The sequence below is a fragment of the Myotis yumanensis genome, unplaced genomic scaffold (assembly GCF_028538775.1).
Source record: "Myotis yumanensis isolate MYYU_CA2020_CCGP unplaced genomic scaffold, mMyoYum1.0.hap1 SCAF_1, whole genome shotgun sequence".
NCBI classification, from domain to species: Eukaryota; Metazoa; Chordata; class Mammalia; order Chiroptera; family Vespertilionidae; genus Myotis; species Myotis yumanensis.
This window is the reverse complement of record NW_027223752.1, coordinates 82,788,710-82,801,007: the sequence shown is the minus strand read 5'-3', so window position 1 is coordinate 82,801,007 and position 12,298 is coordinate 82,788,710. Positions and strand designations below refer to the sequence as shown.

Here is a 12,298-nt window from a genome sequence, read left to right as displayed (position 1 = left end):
GACACAAGAAACTGCTGTAAGAAAGGTGAAGAGCAGTGTGGTATGGAATTACTGGGAATTGTTCAACATTATGCTTGCCATATAGCTGAGGCCATTTTAAATGAAAAAGCAAAGACATAACAGACAAATGAAATTCAGCCCATCTAAACTTACTTTAAAGGATAGTCATAAATTCTAGGCTCTTTTTACACAAATCCTTTAGAAAATTATTTTAATTGATGGCAAAGCTGACATTATTGTTTTATAGATTTTCCTCTCTCTCTCTCTCTCTCACCCATGGATGGGTTAGTTAACAACCAACAGAGCAGCCAGCTTGACATGAAGAGGAAGATGCCAGGAGCACAGATGGTCCACAACCCAGATAATCAGCTTCTAAAGAAGAAACAACATTTACTAAGTCTTCTGTGAATGCAGTTTGGTTGGTCACAGCTGGGGCAGAGAACAAGCAAGCGTCCTCAACAACTCTTTTATACTTCTGAAAATGTCAGCGGAGCACTCACCCACTTCCTGTGGACGACCACCTACTCATAAGACCTGCCGGGAAGAATCCAAATAAATATTGTAGACACTCCACCCTAAAGGAGGGGGAGTGTAACTCTCCACTGCTGAAGTGTGGGATGCACATAATGACTTCCTTCCAAAGAGTGGAAGATGGAAGAGGGAAGAGGGGAGTATAATTCTGTCAAGTGATAAAGGTCAGTATCAACAGTCATAAATTATGTCCATAGTATGTACTCTTGATATGATGTGATGAAAATGGCACTTTATCTCTATGACCTTCCTCCCCTAAATCCATAATCCCAGTCTAATCATGATAAAACCATCAGACAAATTCCAATAGAGGAGAATATCTGACCAGTACTCCTCAAAGTCATCAAAAACAAGGAATATCTGAGAAACTGTCACAGCCCAGAGGAACCTAAGGAAACAACCACTGTATGTACTGTGGTATCCTGGATGGGATGGAACAGAAAGAGGACGTTAGGTAAAAACTAAGGAAACCTGAATAAACTATATACTTTCGCTTATAATGTTTTCAATATTGGTCCATGAGTTGTAATAAATGTACTATAGTGATGTTAAGATTTTAATAATAGAGAAAGCTTCAGTGGCAGGGTAGCTCAGTTGGTTAGAGCATTATCCCAATATGCCAAGGTTGTGAGTTTGGTCCCCAGTCAGGGCATATAAAAACATCAACTAATGAATGCATAAATAAGTGGGACAACAAATCAATATTTCTCTCCTTTTCCCTCTAAAATCAGTAACAAAACAGAAAAAAGGTAGAGAAAGCTGTAGGGTGGCATATGGGAACTTGCTGTACTTTCTGCTCAATTTTTCTGTAAATCTAAAACTGTTCTAAGGAATAAAGTATAATAATAATAATAATAATAATAATAATAAACTGCAGGAACTGAATGAAGACTAAGATGGAACAAAAGCATCTCCAACCCCCTTTGGCTTCATAGGCATCTTCTTAGTTCTTGGGCTTTTGGACTTTTATCCTTTTGGGATACTTATATTGCACCCAGGGGTCCTTATTGCTTATCCTACCCACACCCTTCCCTTGTTTCCCAGGACTTTGTCCTCCTCGGGCGATGGTGATTTCATTCGGTCTCTTGGCTTCATTCACTACCTCTTCTGGCGATTTCCAAGTTTTGTCTGGTTCAGGTCACTGTTCATCCAACTATTGTACAGCGCCCCCTAGAGGTCAAATTCGGCAGTTCCAAACCCATAACCTATATTCTCTCGGAACGGTTTCATTTCTTGTCTCACAGAGAGCACAGAACCCTGGGCATCACCCCTAGAATTCTCTTTCTCCTGTCTCTCTGCCTGTCGGTCCCTAAGTTCTGTCATTGCCTCCCGCTTAGGGCTTTGTGTTCTCCTTCCCATCACCGCTGCCAGGCCTCAGCTCCTCTGGGCTCCCTGCCTTCAGGTATTCCCTTTCTCCTCCCTATGTCTTTCCTTTCTTCATTCCTTTCCTTCTTTTCCATCCCTCTATCAGGTATTGACAAAAGAAAATGTAGAGATTCTCTCAGGCCTCTGCCAGGCTGTTCATGACTCCTTTCTACTGTAGTTGCTCACCGTGCATTTCTTTTTTCCATCTTCGTGTGTGTGTTTGGATGTGTGTTTAGGTGTTTATTTAAATTTTGTGTTTGAGATATAGAATCACTTGGAGTATCTAGTGACTGAATTGCCACAATTTATTTACACTAACACACTAAGGCCCATACAAAGCCTATTTTAAGAGCACCAGCCATTAACCCAGGTTCGGATGTAAGTAATTACACATGAACCATCTTTGAATTAGGTAACGGGAAAAGCTGACATAAGATGGCCACAGAACTCAATCAATTTAAGTCCTGAAAATGGGGGAGAAGATAGAGGGAACATTAATATAAAAAAATAATAATAATAAGGAGACTTTAGAGCAATAAGGAATTATCGCTTAGTTGCAATAATGAACTGTTTGTCTTTCCGAGCCAGCCAGGAGTCGAACCTGGAATCTTCTGATCCGTAGTCAGACGCGTTATCCATTGCGCCACTGGCCCTCAGACAATCGAGCTCGCTTCGGTGACAGTACTTCAAGCTCATATTGCAGGGTTTCATGGGACGTGTAGTTTCTCAACGACATTCTGCGAATTGTTGAGGCATTATGGGAGACTGAAGCTCGTCACGAACTAGACCCTGAGATTGGTCAATGTTCCGGAGCCACGCAATACGTCACTGTACAGCCCGCGGATTGGCCGGAAGGGCCGCTGGAGCCGGGGAAGATGCTCTGGTTGTTAGGGCGACTCGTCCCGCCTTCCGGGGGCTCTTTCCCCTCCCGGCTTTGTGATTGGCTGCTAGTATTAAGGAATCCCGGCGTGGACTAGGCGAGGGAAAAGATGGCGGCGATGGCGGTTGGAGCTGCCGGTGGGAGCCGCGTGTCCAGCGGCAGGGACCTGAATTGCGTCCCCGAAATAGCTGACACACTGGGGGCTGTGGCCAAGCAGGGGTGAGGGCCCGGACCTCCGCGGGCGGAATGCGGGGTCCGAACTCGAGGGCGGAGAGAGGCAGACTAGTCCTCCCCGAGAGGCAGGGGTGAAGGGGTCGGAGTGAATGAGATGGGCTGCGGGTGGGTGGGCACCAGGACACCTTGGGGAGGGAAGCCTCGGGCCTTGGAGTGTTAGAAAAAAAACAACTTACTGGGTGTGTGGTCACTAAGTCCAAAAGTCGGGGGAGTTGCCTGGTAAACTCAAAAAAGGGGCGTACAGCCCTCCAAGGGCCCCGAAGAGCGGAATTAGTGTCTGAAAGTGGGAGGAAGTGTTAAGGGGCTCGGGAGAGAAGAGGCAAACCGTTAAGGGGGCGGCATGGGCAGTACTGGGGTGGGTCTGGATGTGGCAGTCCTGGAAAACCAGTGGCAGGAGTAGGAAATCCACCTGGTGTGGATGCTCATCTTTTCTCCTCACTCGTCTCTTCCATGGCTGTGTGTGGAGGTGTTGGGGCACAGTGCCCCGAGGTGGGCCGAACTGAGTCCGCTGAGGGATGATGGCGGCCGAAAGGGTTGTGCAGGATCCATAGCCTAATCCAGTTGCTTGGACCTCCGGGCACTGCTGCTCTTTACATGACGACGCTGGGTCTGTCACGGTTGTAGGTTTGATTTCCTCTGCATGCCTGTCTTCCACCCGCGTTTCAAGAGGGAGTTCACTCAGGAACCTGCTAAGCATCGACCGGGCCCCCAGACACGATCAGACCTACTGCTGTCAGGAAGGGGTAGGGAGCATCCCATATAACCCTTAATTCCCGGAGGCCGTTCACAACTTCTGCTTTAGCGGAGCCCTCATCCTTCTTTCCCGGCTTAGCTATATTGAGTAGTCCCTGGGATATGGATAATTCTTTTTCTCCTTGCTTACCTGCTAAAAGCCCTCGTTTCCTAATCTGCATCAGGCTATCCCGTACCTGTGATAGAAAAAGTCTTTGTCTCTCATCTCTATTCCCTGTTAAGAACTAGAAATTGAATGAGTACAGTGCCTAACCTCACTCAATCTTTGTCTTTCCTGGGTGGGGGAGTGCAGACTGGAATACCCTGATTGTGGGAAAGCTTTCTCCATGGATTCGTCCAGACTCAAAGGTGGAGAAGATCCGCAGGAACTCCGAGGCGGTAAGATTATTTGACTTCTCTGGATTTTTCTAAAGATCAGGTTTGTAACAAAGCTGGATGGGGAAAACAGTTTTTACCCCCGAAACTCAGTAACTGATATAATGCAGTTAAAACTATTTGGGTTGCAAACTCTTAACCTTTTCCTCTTGATCTCCATTCCAGGCCATGTTACAGGAGCTCAATTTTGGAGCGTATTTAGGTCTTCCAGCTTTCTTGCTGCCACTAAATCAGGAAGATAACACAAACCTGGCCAGAATTTTGACCAACCACATCCACACTGGCCACCACTCCTCCATGGTATGGCTGAGGGCCTCCTTTCCTGCTGCATATTACGTTAGTCTGGGTGTGCTACGTACCTTCTTGTTCCTAGCCAGTCATTAAGGGGTACATTTGGCAAGAACTGAAATGTCAGTACTACTTGCCGCTGTCTAAAAGTGGTGAGCAGAGATTGATAAAAGATAAAGAATATAAAATTATTCCCAGAAACTTACGGTTGAAATATAGGACAAGGCTGATATTTATATAAGGATATAATGTACACAAGCTACATGTACATGTACATGTAATCACAATGTTGGGGAAAGCATATAAATGGATTAACTTGAGGTCTGGATTAAAGGCTTTGAATTGAGAGAAGCTTTCTAGACCCAACAAATTCTAAGTAGGGTACTTGTTCATATACAGTTCTGGATGCGAGTACCATTGGTGGCACCAGAGGACCTGAGAGATGATATAATTGAGAATGCACCAGCTGCACACACAGAGGAGTACAGTGGAGAGGAGAAGACATGGATGTGGTATGTCTCCTTTTGCTGCTGTGCCAGGGCAAAGGGGAGGGTTAAGGGAAGTACAGGATGGAACCCATAGGATGGTCTCCTTGAGGTATGGTGGGCCATATTTGACAGTATTTTTCTGTGTTTGACTCTGGACAGGTGGCACAATTTCCGGACCTTATGTGACTATAGCAAGAGGATTGCGGTGGGTAAGTTCATGAAGATCCTAGGATAGGTATCCCTTTTCTGACCTGGAATAAGAATCAGGAGTTTCATGTAGACTTGGCTGCTGGGAAGTTTTGCTCTTTTTCTGTGCCTCATTGTGCCTTGCTTTTATTTTACTTATTTATTTAAATTCTCACCCAAGGATATTTTTTCCATTGATTTTTAGAGAGTATAGAAGGGAGTGAGGAAGCGGGTGGGGGAGAGAGAGAAACACTGTCATTAGAGAGATACATTGATTGGATGCCTCCCGCATGCGCCCAGTTGGGGCTGGAGAACCTGCAACTAAGTGTATCGGACCTACATTCCAAAGGCTGACGCTCTAACCACTGAGCAACCAGCCAAAGCTGCCTTGCCTTTTTTTTTTTTTAATGTATTTTTTTTTAAATATATTTTATTGATTTTTTACAGAGAGGAAGGGAGAGAGAGATAGAGAGTTAGAAACATCAATGAGAGAGAAACATCGACCAGCCGCCTCCTGCACATCTCCTACTGGGGATGTGCCCGCAACCCAGGTACATGCCCTTGACCGGAATCGAACCTGGGACCTTTCAGTCCGCAGGTCGACGCTCTATCCACTGAGCCAAACCGGTTTCGGCTTTAATGTATTTTTTATTGATTTTGGAGATAAGGGAGATAGAGATGAAACATTAATGATAGAGAATCATCGATCGGCTGCCTCCTTCCTGCATGCCCCACACTGGGGATTGAGCCCGTAACTTAGGCATGTGTCCTAACTGGGAATCGAACCATAACCTCCTAGTTCCTAGGTCAATGCTCAACCACTGAGCCACACCCGTCGGGCGAGGCTTCCTTGCTTTTAAGGAGTAAATAGATCTTGCACTAAAGAGCAAGAAAAGGCTTCTTGTCTAGCAGTAGTTCACAGGTCTTTCTTTTCCCTGTGTAGCTCTTGAAATTGGAGCTGACCTCCCATCTAATCATGTCATTGATCGTTGGCTTGGGGAGCCCATCAAAGCAGCCATTCTTCCCACCAGCATTTTCCTAACCAATAAGAAGGGATTTCCTGTTCTTTCTAAGATGCACCAGAGGCTGATCTTCCGGCTGCTCAAGGTGGGTGGTAGAATGGTTCTAAAGGTTCTCCAGTGAGTCCTTTTGCCTTATTCCCATATGTGTGATGCTCTTTTTCCTGTGGGGCTGACTCCTTTCCTCTCTGGTTTCTGGAGAACGATTTCAGCAAAGTTGGGGGTTTTGAGAGGAAAAAGGCAAATGGCAGTGGAAGCCCCAGAAACATTTGAAAAGTTACCAGCTCTCAAGAGAACCTTTCAGAAGGTTTCACTTAAGAAGTTACAGCAAGGATTCATGGGGCTCTTTGAGCCAGGCTGATGCTTATATGGTATAGGAAGGCTTTGTAAGTTAAGTTCATTGAAGCATTATGCTGCTTTTGTTGGTATTTGGAGAACTGCTGGGACTCGTTTTATGCTAGGACTCTGGCCATAAGCCATAATAATATCCAGAATCTTGGTGTAAGGACTGTATCTGATGGGCTGACTTCTCTCACAGTTGGAGGTGCAGTTCATCATCACAGGCACCAACCACCATTCAGAGAAGGAGTTCTGCTCCTACCTCCAGTATTTGGAATACTTAAGCCAGAACCGCCCTCCCCCCAATGCCTATGAACTCTTTGCCAAGGGCTATGAAGACTATCTGCAGTCCCCACTCCAGGTAGGTCTGGAGGGAGGTTGTGGGTGGGGTGGGGAATGTCTCTTGAAAGTAGGTGTTTTAAAATCCTGCCAAAGCTCCGGCAACAATGGGGGGAAGGTTTTAGTAATCTGGTCCATTATTCTTGCCAGAAACTGGCTAACTTACTTTGCCTATTTCCCCTCATTCATCAGCCCCTGATGGACAATCTCGAATCTCAGACATATGAAGTATTTGAAAAGGACCCCATCAAATACTCTCAATACCAGCAGGTACAGTGTGGGTCCAAGATTGGGTCAAGCACAGGTCCGGAATGGGATTATAGACATGAGGTCTTCTCTCCTTTCCCACCAGGCCATTTATAAATGTCTGTTAGACCGAGTGCCAGATGAAGAGAAAGACACCAATGTTCAGTGAGTAGCCTTCCCACAATCCTGGAGATTTGTGTGCCTACTTCTCTATATGCTGAGTCAGCTTAACTCTACCCCTTTCTTAGGGTGCTGATGGTGCTGGGAGCAGGCCGGGGTCCTCTGGTGAACGCTTCCCTGCGGGCAGCCAAGCAGGCTGACCGGCGGATAAAGCTGTATGCCGTGGAGAAGAACCCTAATGCTGTGGTGACGTGAGTAGCAACGCTCTTGCTGGGAAGTTTGTCCCCAATGTCAGTTTTTCTTATTAGTGTCCTTACTTGTATCATCTCTGTTTTAGACTAGAAAACTGGCAATTTGAAGAATGGGGAAGCCAGGTGACAGTAGTGTCGTCGGACATGCGGGAATGGGTGGCTCCAGAGAAAGCAGACATCATTGTCAGTGAGCTTCTGGGCTCCTTTGCTGATAATGAACTGTCACCTGAGTGCCTAGATGGAGCCCAGCACTTCCTAAAAGGTGCCTCCAAGCTGGGGTGTACTGAGTAAGGGGATCGGGTTATCAACTGGGAAGGCTGTGGGGATGGGGGAATGGCGGATTGGGTGAGACAGCAACCTAAGAGGAGGTTACAGAGTTTAGGGGGAGGAGGGGTTGGACTTGGGCCAGTGCCCTAAGGAAATGAAGTAATCTCTCTGAATCTCAGTGTTCACATCTATAAAATGAGGGTAGTAGCCCTGTCTGGTGTGGCTCAGTTGGTTGAGTGTTGTCCTGTGCATTGAAAGGTCGCTGGTTTGATTCCCAGTTAGGACACATACCCAGGTTGCAGGATTGATCCCCGGTTGGGATCAATGTTTCTCTCTCCCTCTCCCTTCCTTTCTCTCTAAAATCAATAAAAACACTTAAAAATAAAATGAGGGGAATAGACTAGAGCAGAGACACTTAATCTGAGGTCTGTGGTCTTACCTGAGTTGCTGTGATATGTACCTTTGGCTTAGTTTTCATCAAGATCTCAAAGAGTTTTGTGACCTCACAAAAGTTAGCACTCATTTAGAATATCTTAGGTTCCTTCCAGGGTGGTTTTGTTGTTGTTTGTTCATTCTCACCTGAGTGTATTTTTTCCATTGTTTTTTGTTAAGAGAGTGTGGGAAGGAGGGATGGGGGCGGGGGGAGAGACAGAGAAAGAGAGAGAGAGAGAGAATGAATAACATTGATGTGAGGCATTGATTGCCTCCTGCATGTGCCATGCCCATATCAGAGCCTGGGATCGAACCTGCAACCCAGGTACATGCCCTTGACCAGGAATCAAACCTGTGACCATTTGATTGCAGGCCGATGCTCTAATCATTGAGTGGAACTGGCCAGGGCAGTTTTAACCTTGTGTGACTCTGTAAATTAACCCGGAAGTGGAATCCCCTGTGACAGGAGTTGGGAGCGGTTGGCCTGGGGATGTGACAACATTGAGCTGCCTGGGTCTGTTTGGATGTGTGAGTTTGAGCTTTCAGTTCGTACAGATATACCATTTCCATCTCTTTGGAACTAATGTAGCCCTCCTGCACTGCAGATGACGGTGTGAGCATCCCTGGGGAGTACACCTCCTTTCTGGCCCCTATCTCCTCCTCCAAGCTGTACAATGAGGTCCGAGCCTGTCGGGAAAAGGACCGTGACCCTGAGGTAAAAAAACACTCTCTTCTGGAGGACTCCTCTCTTTAGTTCTTTATTTTTTTACATTAGCACCAATTATTTTATTCCTCCGCAGAAGATGGTGAGATAGAGGAGGAGTTGGGGATGTGGGAAAGTGGTCGAAATGAAAGTTTGTTTTCATTCTTTTCCATGTCCCTCAGACTTGAGCTTCTTTCCCTGAGGAAGTAGGCACCTCTGACCTATTTTCTCCAGTTCTTGCCCTCTGTCTCTCGGGTCAGGCCCAGTTTGAGATGCCTTATGTGGTACGACTGCACAACTTTCACCAGCTGTCTGCGCCCCAGCCCTGTTTTACCTTCAGCCATCCCAACAGAGGTGGGTTCCTGTGTGTCTGTCCTCTGACTGGGTGCATAAGAGCTCGCCCTCCTAGTTTTTTCCCTTGCTGCCTGGGTCTGCCTTGTCTAAGCTTCCCTTGGTCTTGCTCTTTACCAAGTTGTCTAGGACTTCTGGCCCTTTGTCACCCACACAACTTTTCCCGGACAGATCCTGTGATTGACAACAACCGCTACTGTACCTTGGAGTTTCCCGTGGAGGTGAATACAGTGCTGCATGGCTTTGCAGGCTACTTTGAGACTGTGCTTTATCAGGACATCACTCTGAGTGAGTTTGGGGCAGTGGACGATGGGGTGTGAGCATGTACTATCTGGGCAGCTCATGTACATGTTTCATTTAGAATTACATGGAGCCCGGGAGTCAGAAATGGGGAGCTTTGATTACTTGTTTCAAAGTAATTCAGAAACTTCTCAACCTAGTCAAAAAGCACTGTTATGGAGAACCTCAATTTTTCATTATTTTGTCCCCATAGGTATCCGCCCAGAGACTCACTCTCCTGGGATGTTCTCATGGTTTCCCATCTTCTTTCCCATTAAGGTAGGAATCGCCTTTAAAACTCCATAGGTTAAGTGATAACTTCAGCTGTTGGGTATGGAGAGCATGTCCTACTGCTCTCACGTGCTTGGATCCCAGTTGTAGATGTTGGGATATCTGCAGTGGCCTTCTCCATGGCTTCCCCACGTCTCCTCTAGCTGCTCTTCTATTTTTTACCTTAAGTAAGAATCACCTTTTAAAAACTCAAATTTGATTGTATCTCTCTCCTGCTTAAAACCCTTCCCACTGTCCTCAGGGTAACAGTCAAAATCCTGAGCATTACTTGTAAGACTTGGTGTGATTTAGCCTGCCTGTCTAGCTACTGTCCCCTTGCTTACATTGCTTCAGTCCAGTGGAATGGCTTTTGGTTCCTCTGATACACCATCTTCTTTCCTGTATCAGGCTTTCATACCTTTCTCCTTTGCCTGTAAAATTATTTGCTTACTTCTTCACCCAGCCAACTTATTTTCTAGGCTTCCTTGAACATTCTTGTCATAACTTTCTGACCTCCTAGACCCGTGGTCGGCAAACTGCGGCTCGCGAGCCACATGCGGCTCTTTGGCCCCTTGAGTGTGGCTCTTCCTAAGACTTAGGAGTACCCTAATTAAGTTAATAACAATGTACCTACCTACATAGTTTAAGTTTAAAAATTTGGCTCTCAAAAGAAATTTCAATTGTACTGTTGATATTTGGCTCTGTTGACTAATGAGTTTGCCGACCACTGTCCTAGACTAAGTTAGCATTCCCCCTGTGCATGTTCACACACTGATCACATTTTAGATTATTTGCTTAATGTCTGGTTTTTCAATTCTGATTATTTGTTCTGATAGATTTCAGATAAACTTTATGAGGGTTGGGGTGTCATGTTTTATCACTTTATCTCCATACCTAGCTCAATACATTGCCACATATAATTCATTAGCTGCACCCTAAAATTCCATCTTTCTTCTTACAGCAGCCCATTACAGTACGTGAAGGCCAAACCATCTGTGTGCGTTTCTGGCGATGCAGCAATTCCAAGAAGGTGTGGTATGAGTGGGCTGTGACAGCACCAGTCTGTTCTGCTATTCACAATCCCACAGGCCGCTCATACACCATTGGTCTCTAGCCAAGCCTGCAAATGTCCGGAAGCGGCTTCGGCTTCTGCTCCTATAGCACAGAAGGCGCACTACATCTGTGGGCTGCGATTCCCCTAGACCGTCAGAGGAGCATTTCACTCTGTTTTCCTGCCTTACAATCAAGGTGGGCAAAGGAGAATTAATTACAAGGCTCAAGCCACCAATCTGTGAAGACTTCAGGCCAAGGCATGAGGAATTAGTGCTAGATCTGAAGCTACTCCAACTGGCACTCAGCCTCAAGCGCTCCCTGGAACAGCCCTGAGAACGTGCAGATTGAACACATTTTCAGCCCTTTCCCTGATCATCTCTCTTTCTGTTTTGTGTGGGAGGAAACACAAATAAAGTGAAGTTATGGCCTTTCCAGCTCCAACCCTGCTCTCCCTGCCTCTTCTTTCCCAACCTTACTTAAACCTAGACATATTTAGATCTGTGCCCTCATCCAAGACCCAAGAGTGTCCATTTGAGAAGCTTAGTGGTGCCTCTGGGACTTCTGGGTCTAGGTCTTTCTGATTAGCTACAGAGAGGTCTAGTCTATTAGGACCTGTGATTAGGCTTTTGTCTGGAGAGGAGGCATAATTTGCCACCATAGAGAAAGATGGGGTTGTATATAAAGCCAGCTTTCCTTATACCTTCCTTAGCTACTGAACTGCCAAACACCTTTGTTACCTCTTGAGAGAGAAACAAAGCTGTCCAGGCATCTCCAGCAAGAAGCCACCTATTTTTGTTGTTTTGTTAATCCTCACCAGAACATATTATTTCATTGATTTTTTTTAGAGAGAATAGGAGGGGGGAGGAGAGGTGGTGGAGAAATAATGTGTGAGAGACACATTGATTGTTTGCCTCTAGCATGTGAGATGACAGGGACAGGGATCATACCTGCAACCAGATATGTGCTCCTGACCAGGAATCAGACCCCAGACCCTTCAATGCACAGGCTGATGCTCTAACCACTGAGAACACCAGCCAGGGCAACCTATTACTTTGGAATAAAATCATAGGGTTAAGAGTCCTAAGAGATCATCTAGTCCAATTCTTCATTTTATAGAGGAGGTATTTGAAGTTGGTACAATAATATAAAGTTAGTATTCAAGTCCAGGCTGGAACATAGGTCCCCTGACTCTGGCTCTCTGGGTGTTAGAACCAGCTACCTTTTTGGAAGTCTTGGGATTGGGGGGTGGGCGTAAGTCAGTACCATCCTTTCTGGTTAGAGGACTGACTGCTGCATGGAAGGAGTCACCTGAGAAACTGTCTCAAGTTCACCCTTGCAGGGTCAGGTGTGTGGGCTACTGATTGGAACTGATGTACCTGAGGTGTAGGACCAGACAAATTGGTGACAAGACCTCTTTCCCAGCTCCCAAGCACTGAGGGCAGGAGGCGGCGTTTGGGAGGGTTGTGTAGACAGTCCGTTCAGATGGGGATATGGAGTCCAGCATCTTTCCTGACGTGAAGCAAACGCAG

At 46.1% G+C, this 12,298-nt stretch overlaps 1 protein-coding gene and 1 non-coding gene across 2 annotated transcripts; one reads left to right on the top strand and one right to left on the bottom strand.

Moving 5' to 3' along the window:
* Positions 1-2,476: 2,476 nt before the first annotated feature.
* On the bottom strand, positions 2,477-2,549 carry TRNAR-ACG (transfer RNA arginine (anticodon ACG)). Its single transcript has one exon. It is a non-coding gene; the product is annotated as a tRNA-Arg (tRNA).
* Positions 2,550-2,864: 315 nt separating this feature from the next.
* PRMT5 (protein arginine methyltransferase 5) lies at positions 2,865-11,210 on the top strand. Its single transcript, XM_070426390.1, has 17 exons — positions 2,865-2,995; positions 3,635-3,753; positions 4,056-4,141; positions 4,304-4,438; positions 4,826-4,938; positions 5,074-5,123; positions 6,044-6,207; positions 6,658-6,819; positions 6,990-7,067; positions 7,150-7,208; positions 7,292-7,414; positions 7,501-7,676; positions 8,719-8,828; positions 9,077-9,170; positions 9,339-9,455; positions 9,661-9,725; positions 10,678-11,210. Exons 1-17 carry the CDS (start codon positions 2,886-2,888, stop codon positions 10,828-10,830), a joined length of 1,914 nt encoding a protein of 637 aa, XP_070282491.1. The 5' UTR covers positions 2,865-2,885; the 3' UTR covers positions 10,831-11,210.
* Positions 11,211-12,298: the final 1,088 nt, after the last annotated feature.

Coding starts and splice junctions, on each gene's coding strand:
- PRMT5 (XM_070426390.1), top strand. CDS start 2,886: ATGGCGGCGATGGCGGTTGGAGCTGCCGGTGGGAGCCGCGTGTCCAGC. Junction 3,754..4,055: donor CCTACTGCTGTCAGGAAGGG/GTAGGGAGCATC, acceptor GGGGGAGTGCAG/ACTGGAATACCCTGATTGTG. Junction 6,208..6,657: donor TGATCTTCCGGCTGCTCAAG/GTGGGTGGTAGA, acceptor CTTCTCTCACAG/TTGGAGGTGCAGTTCATCAT.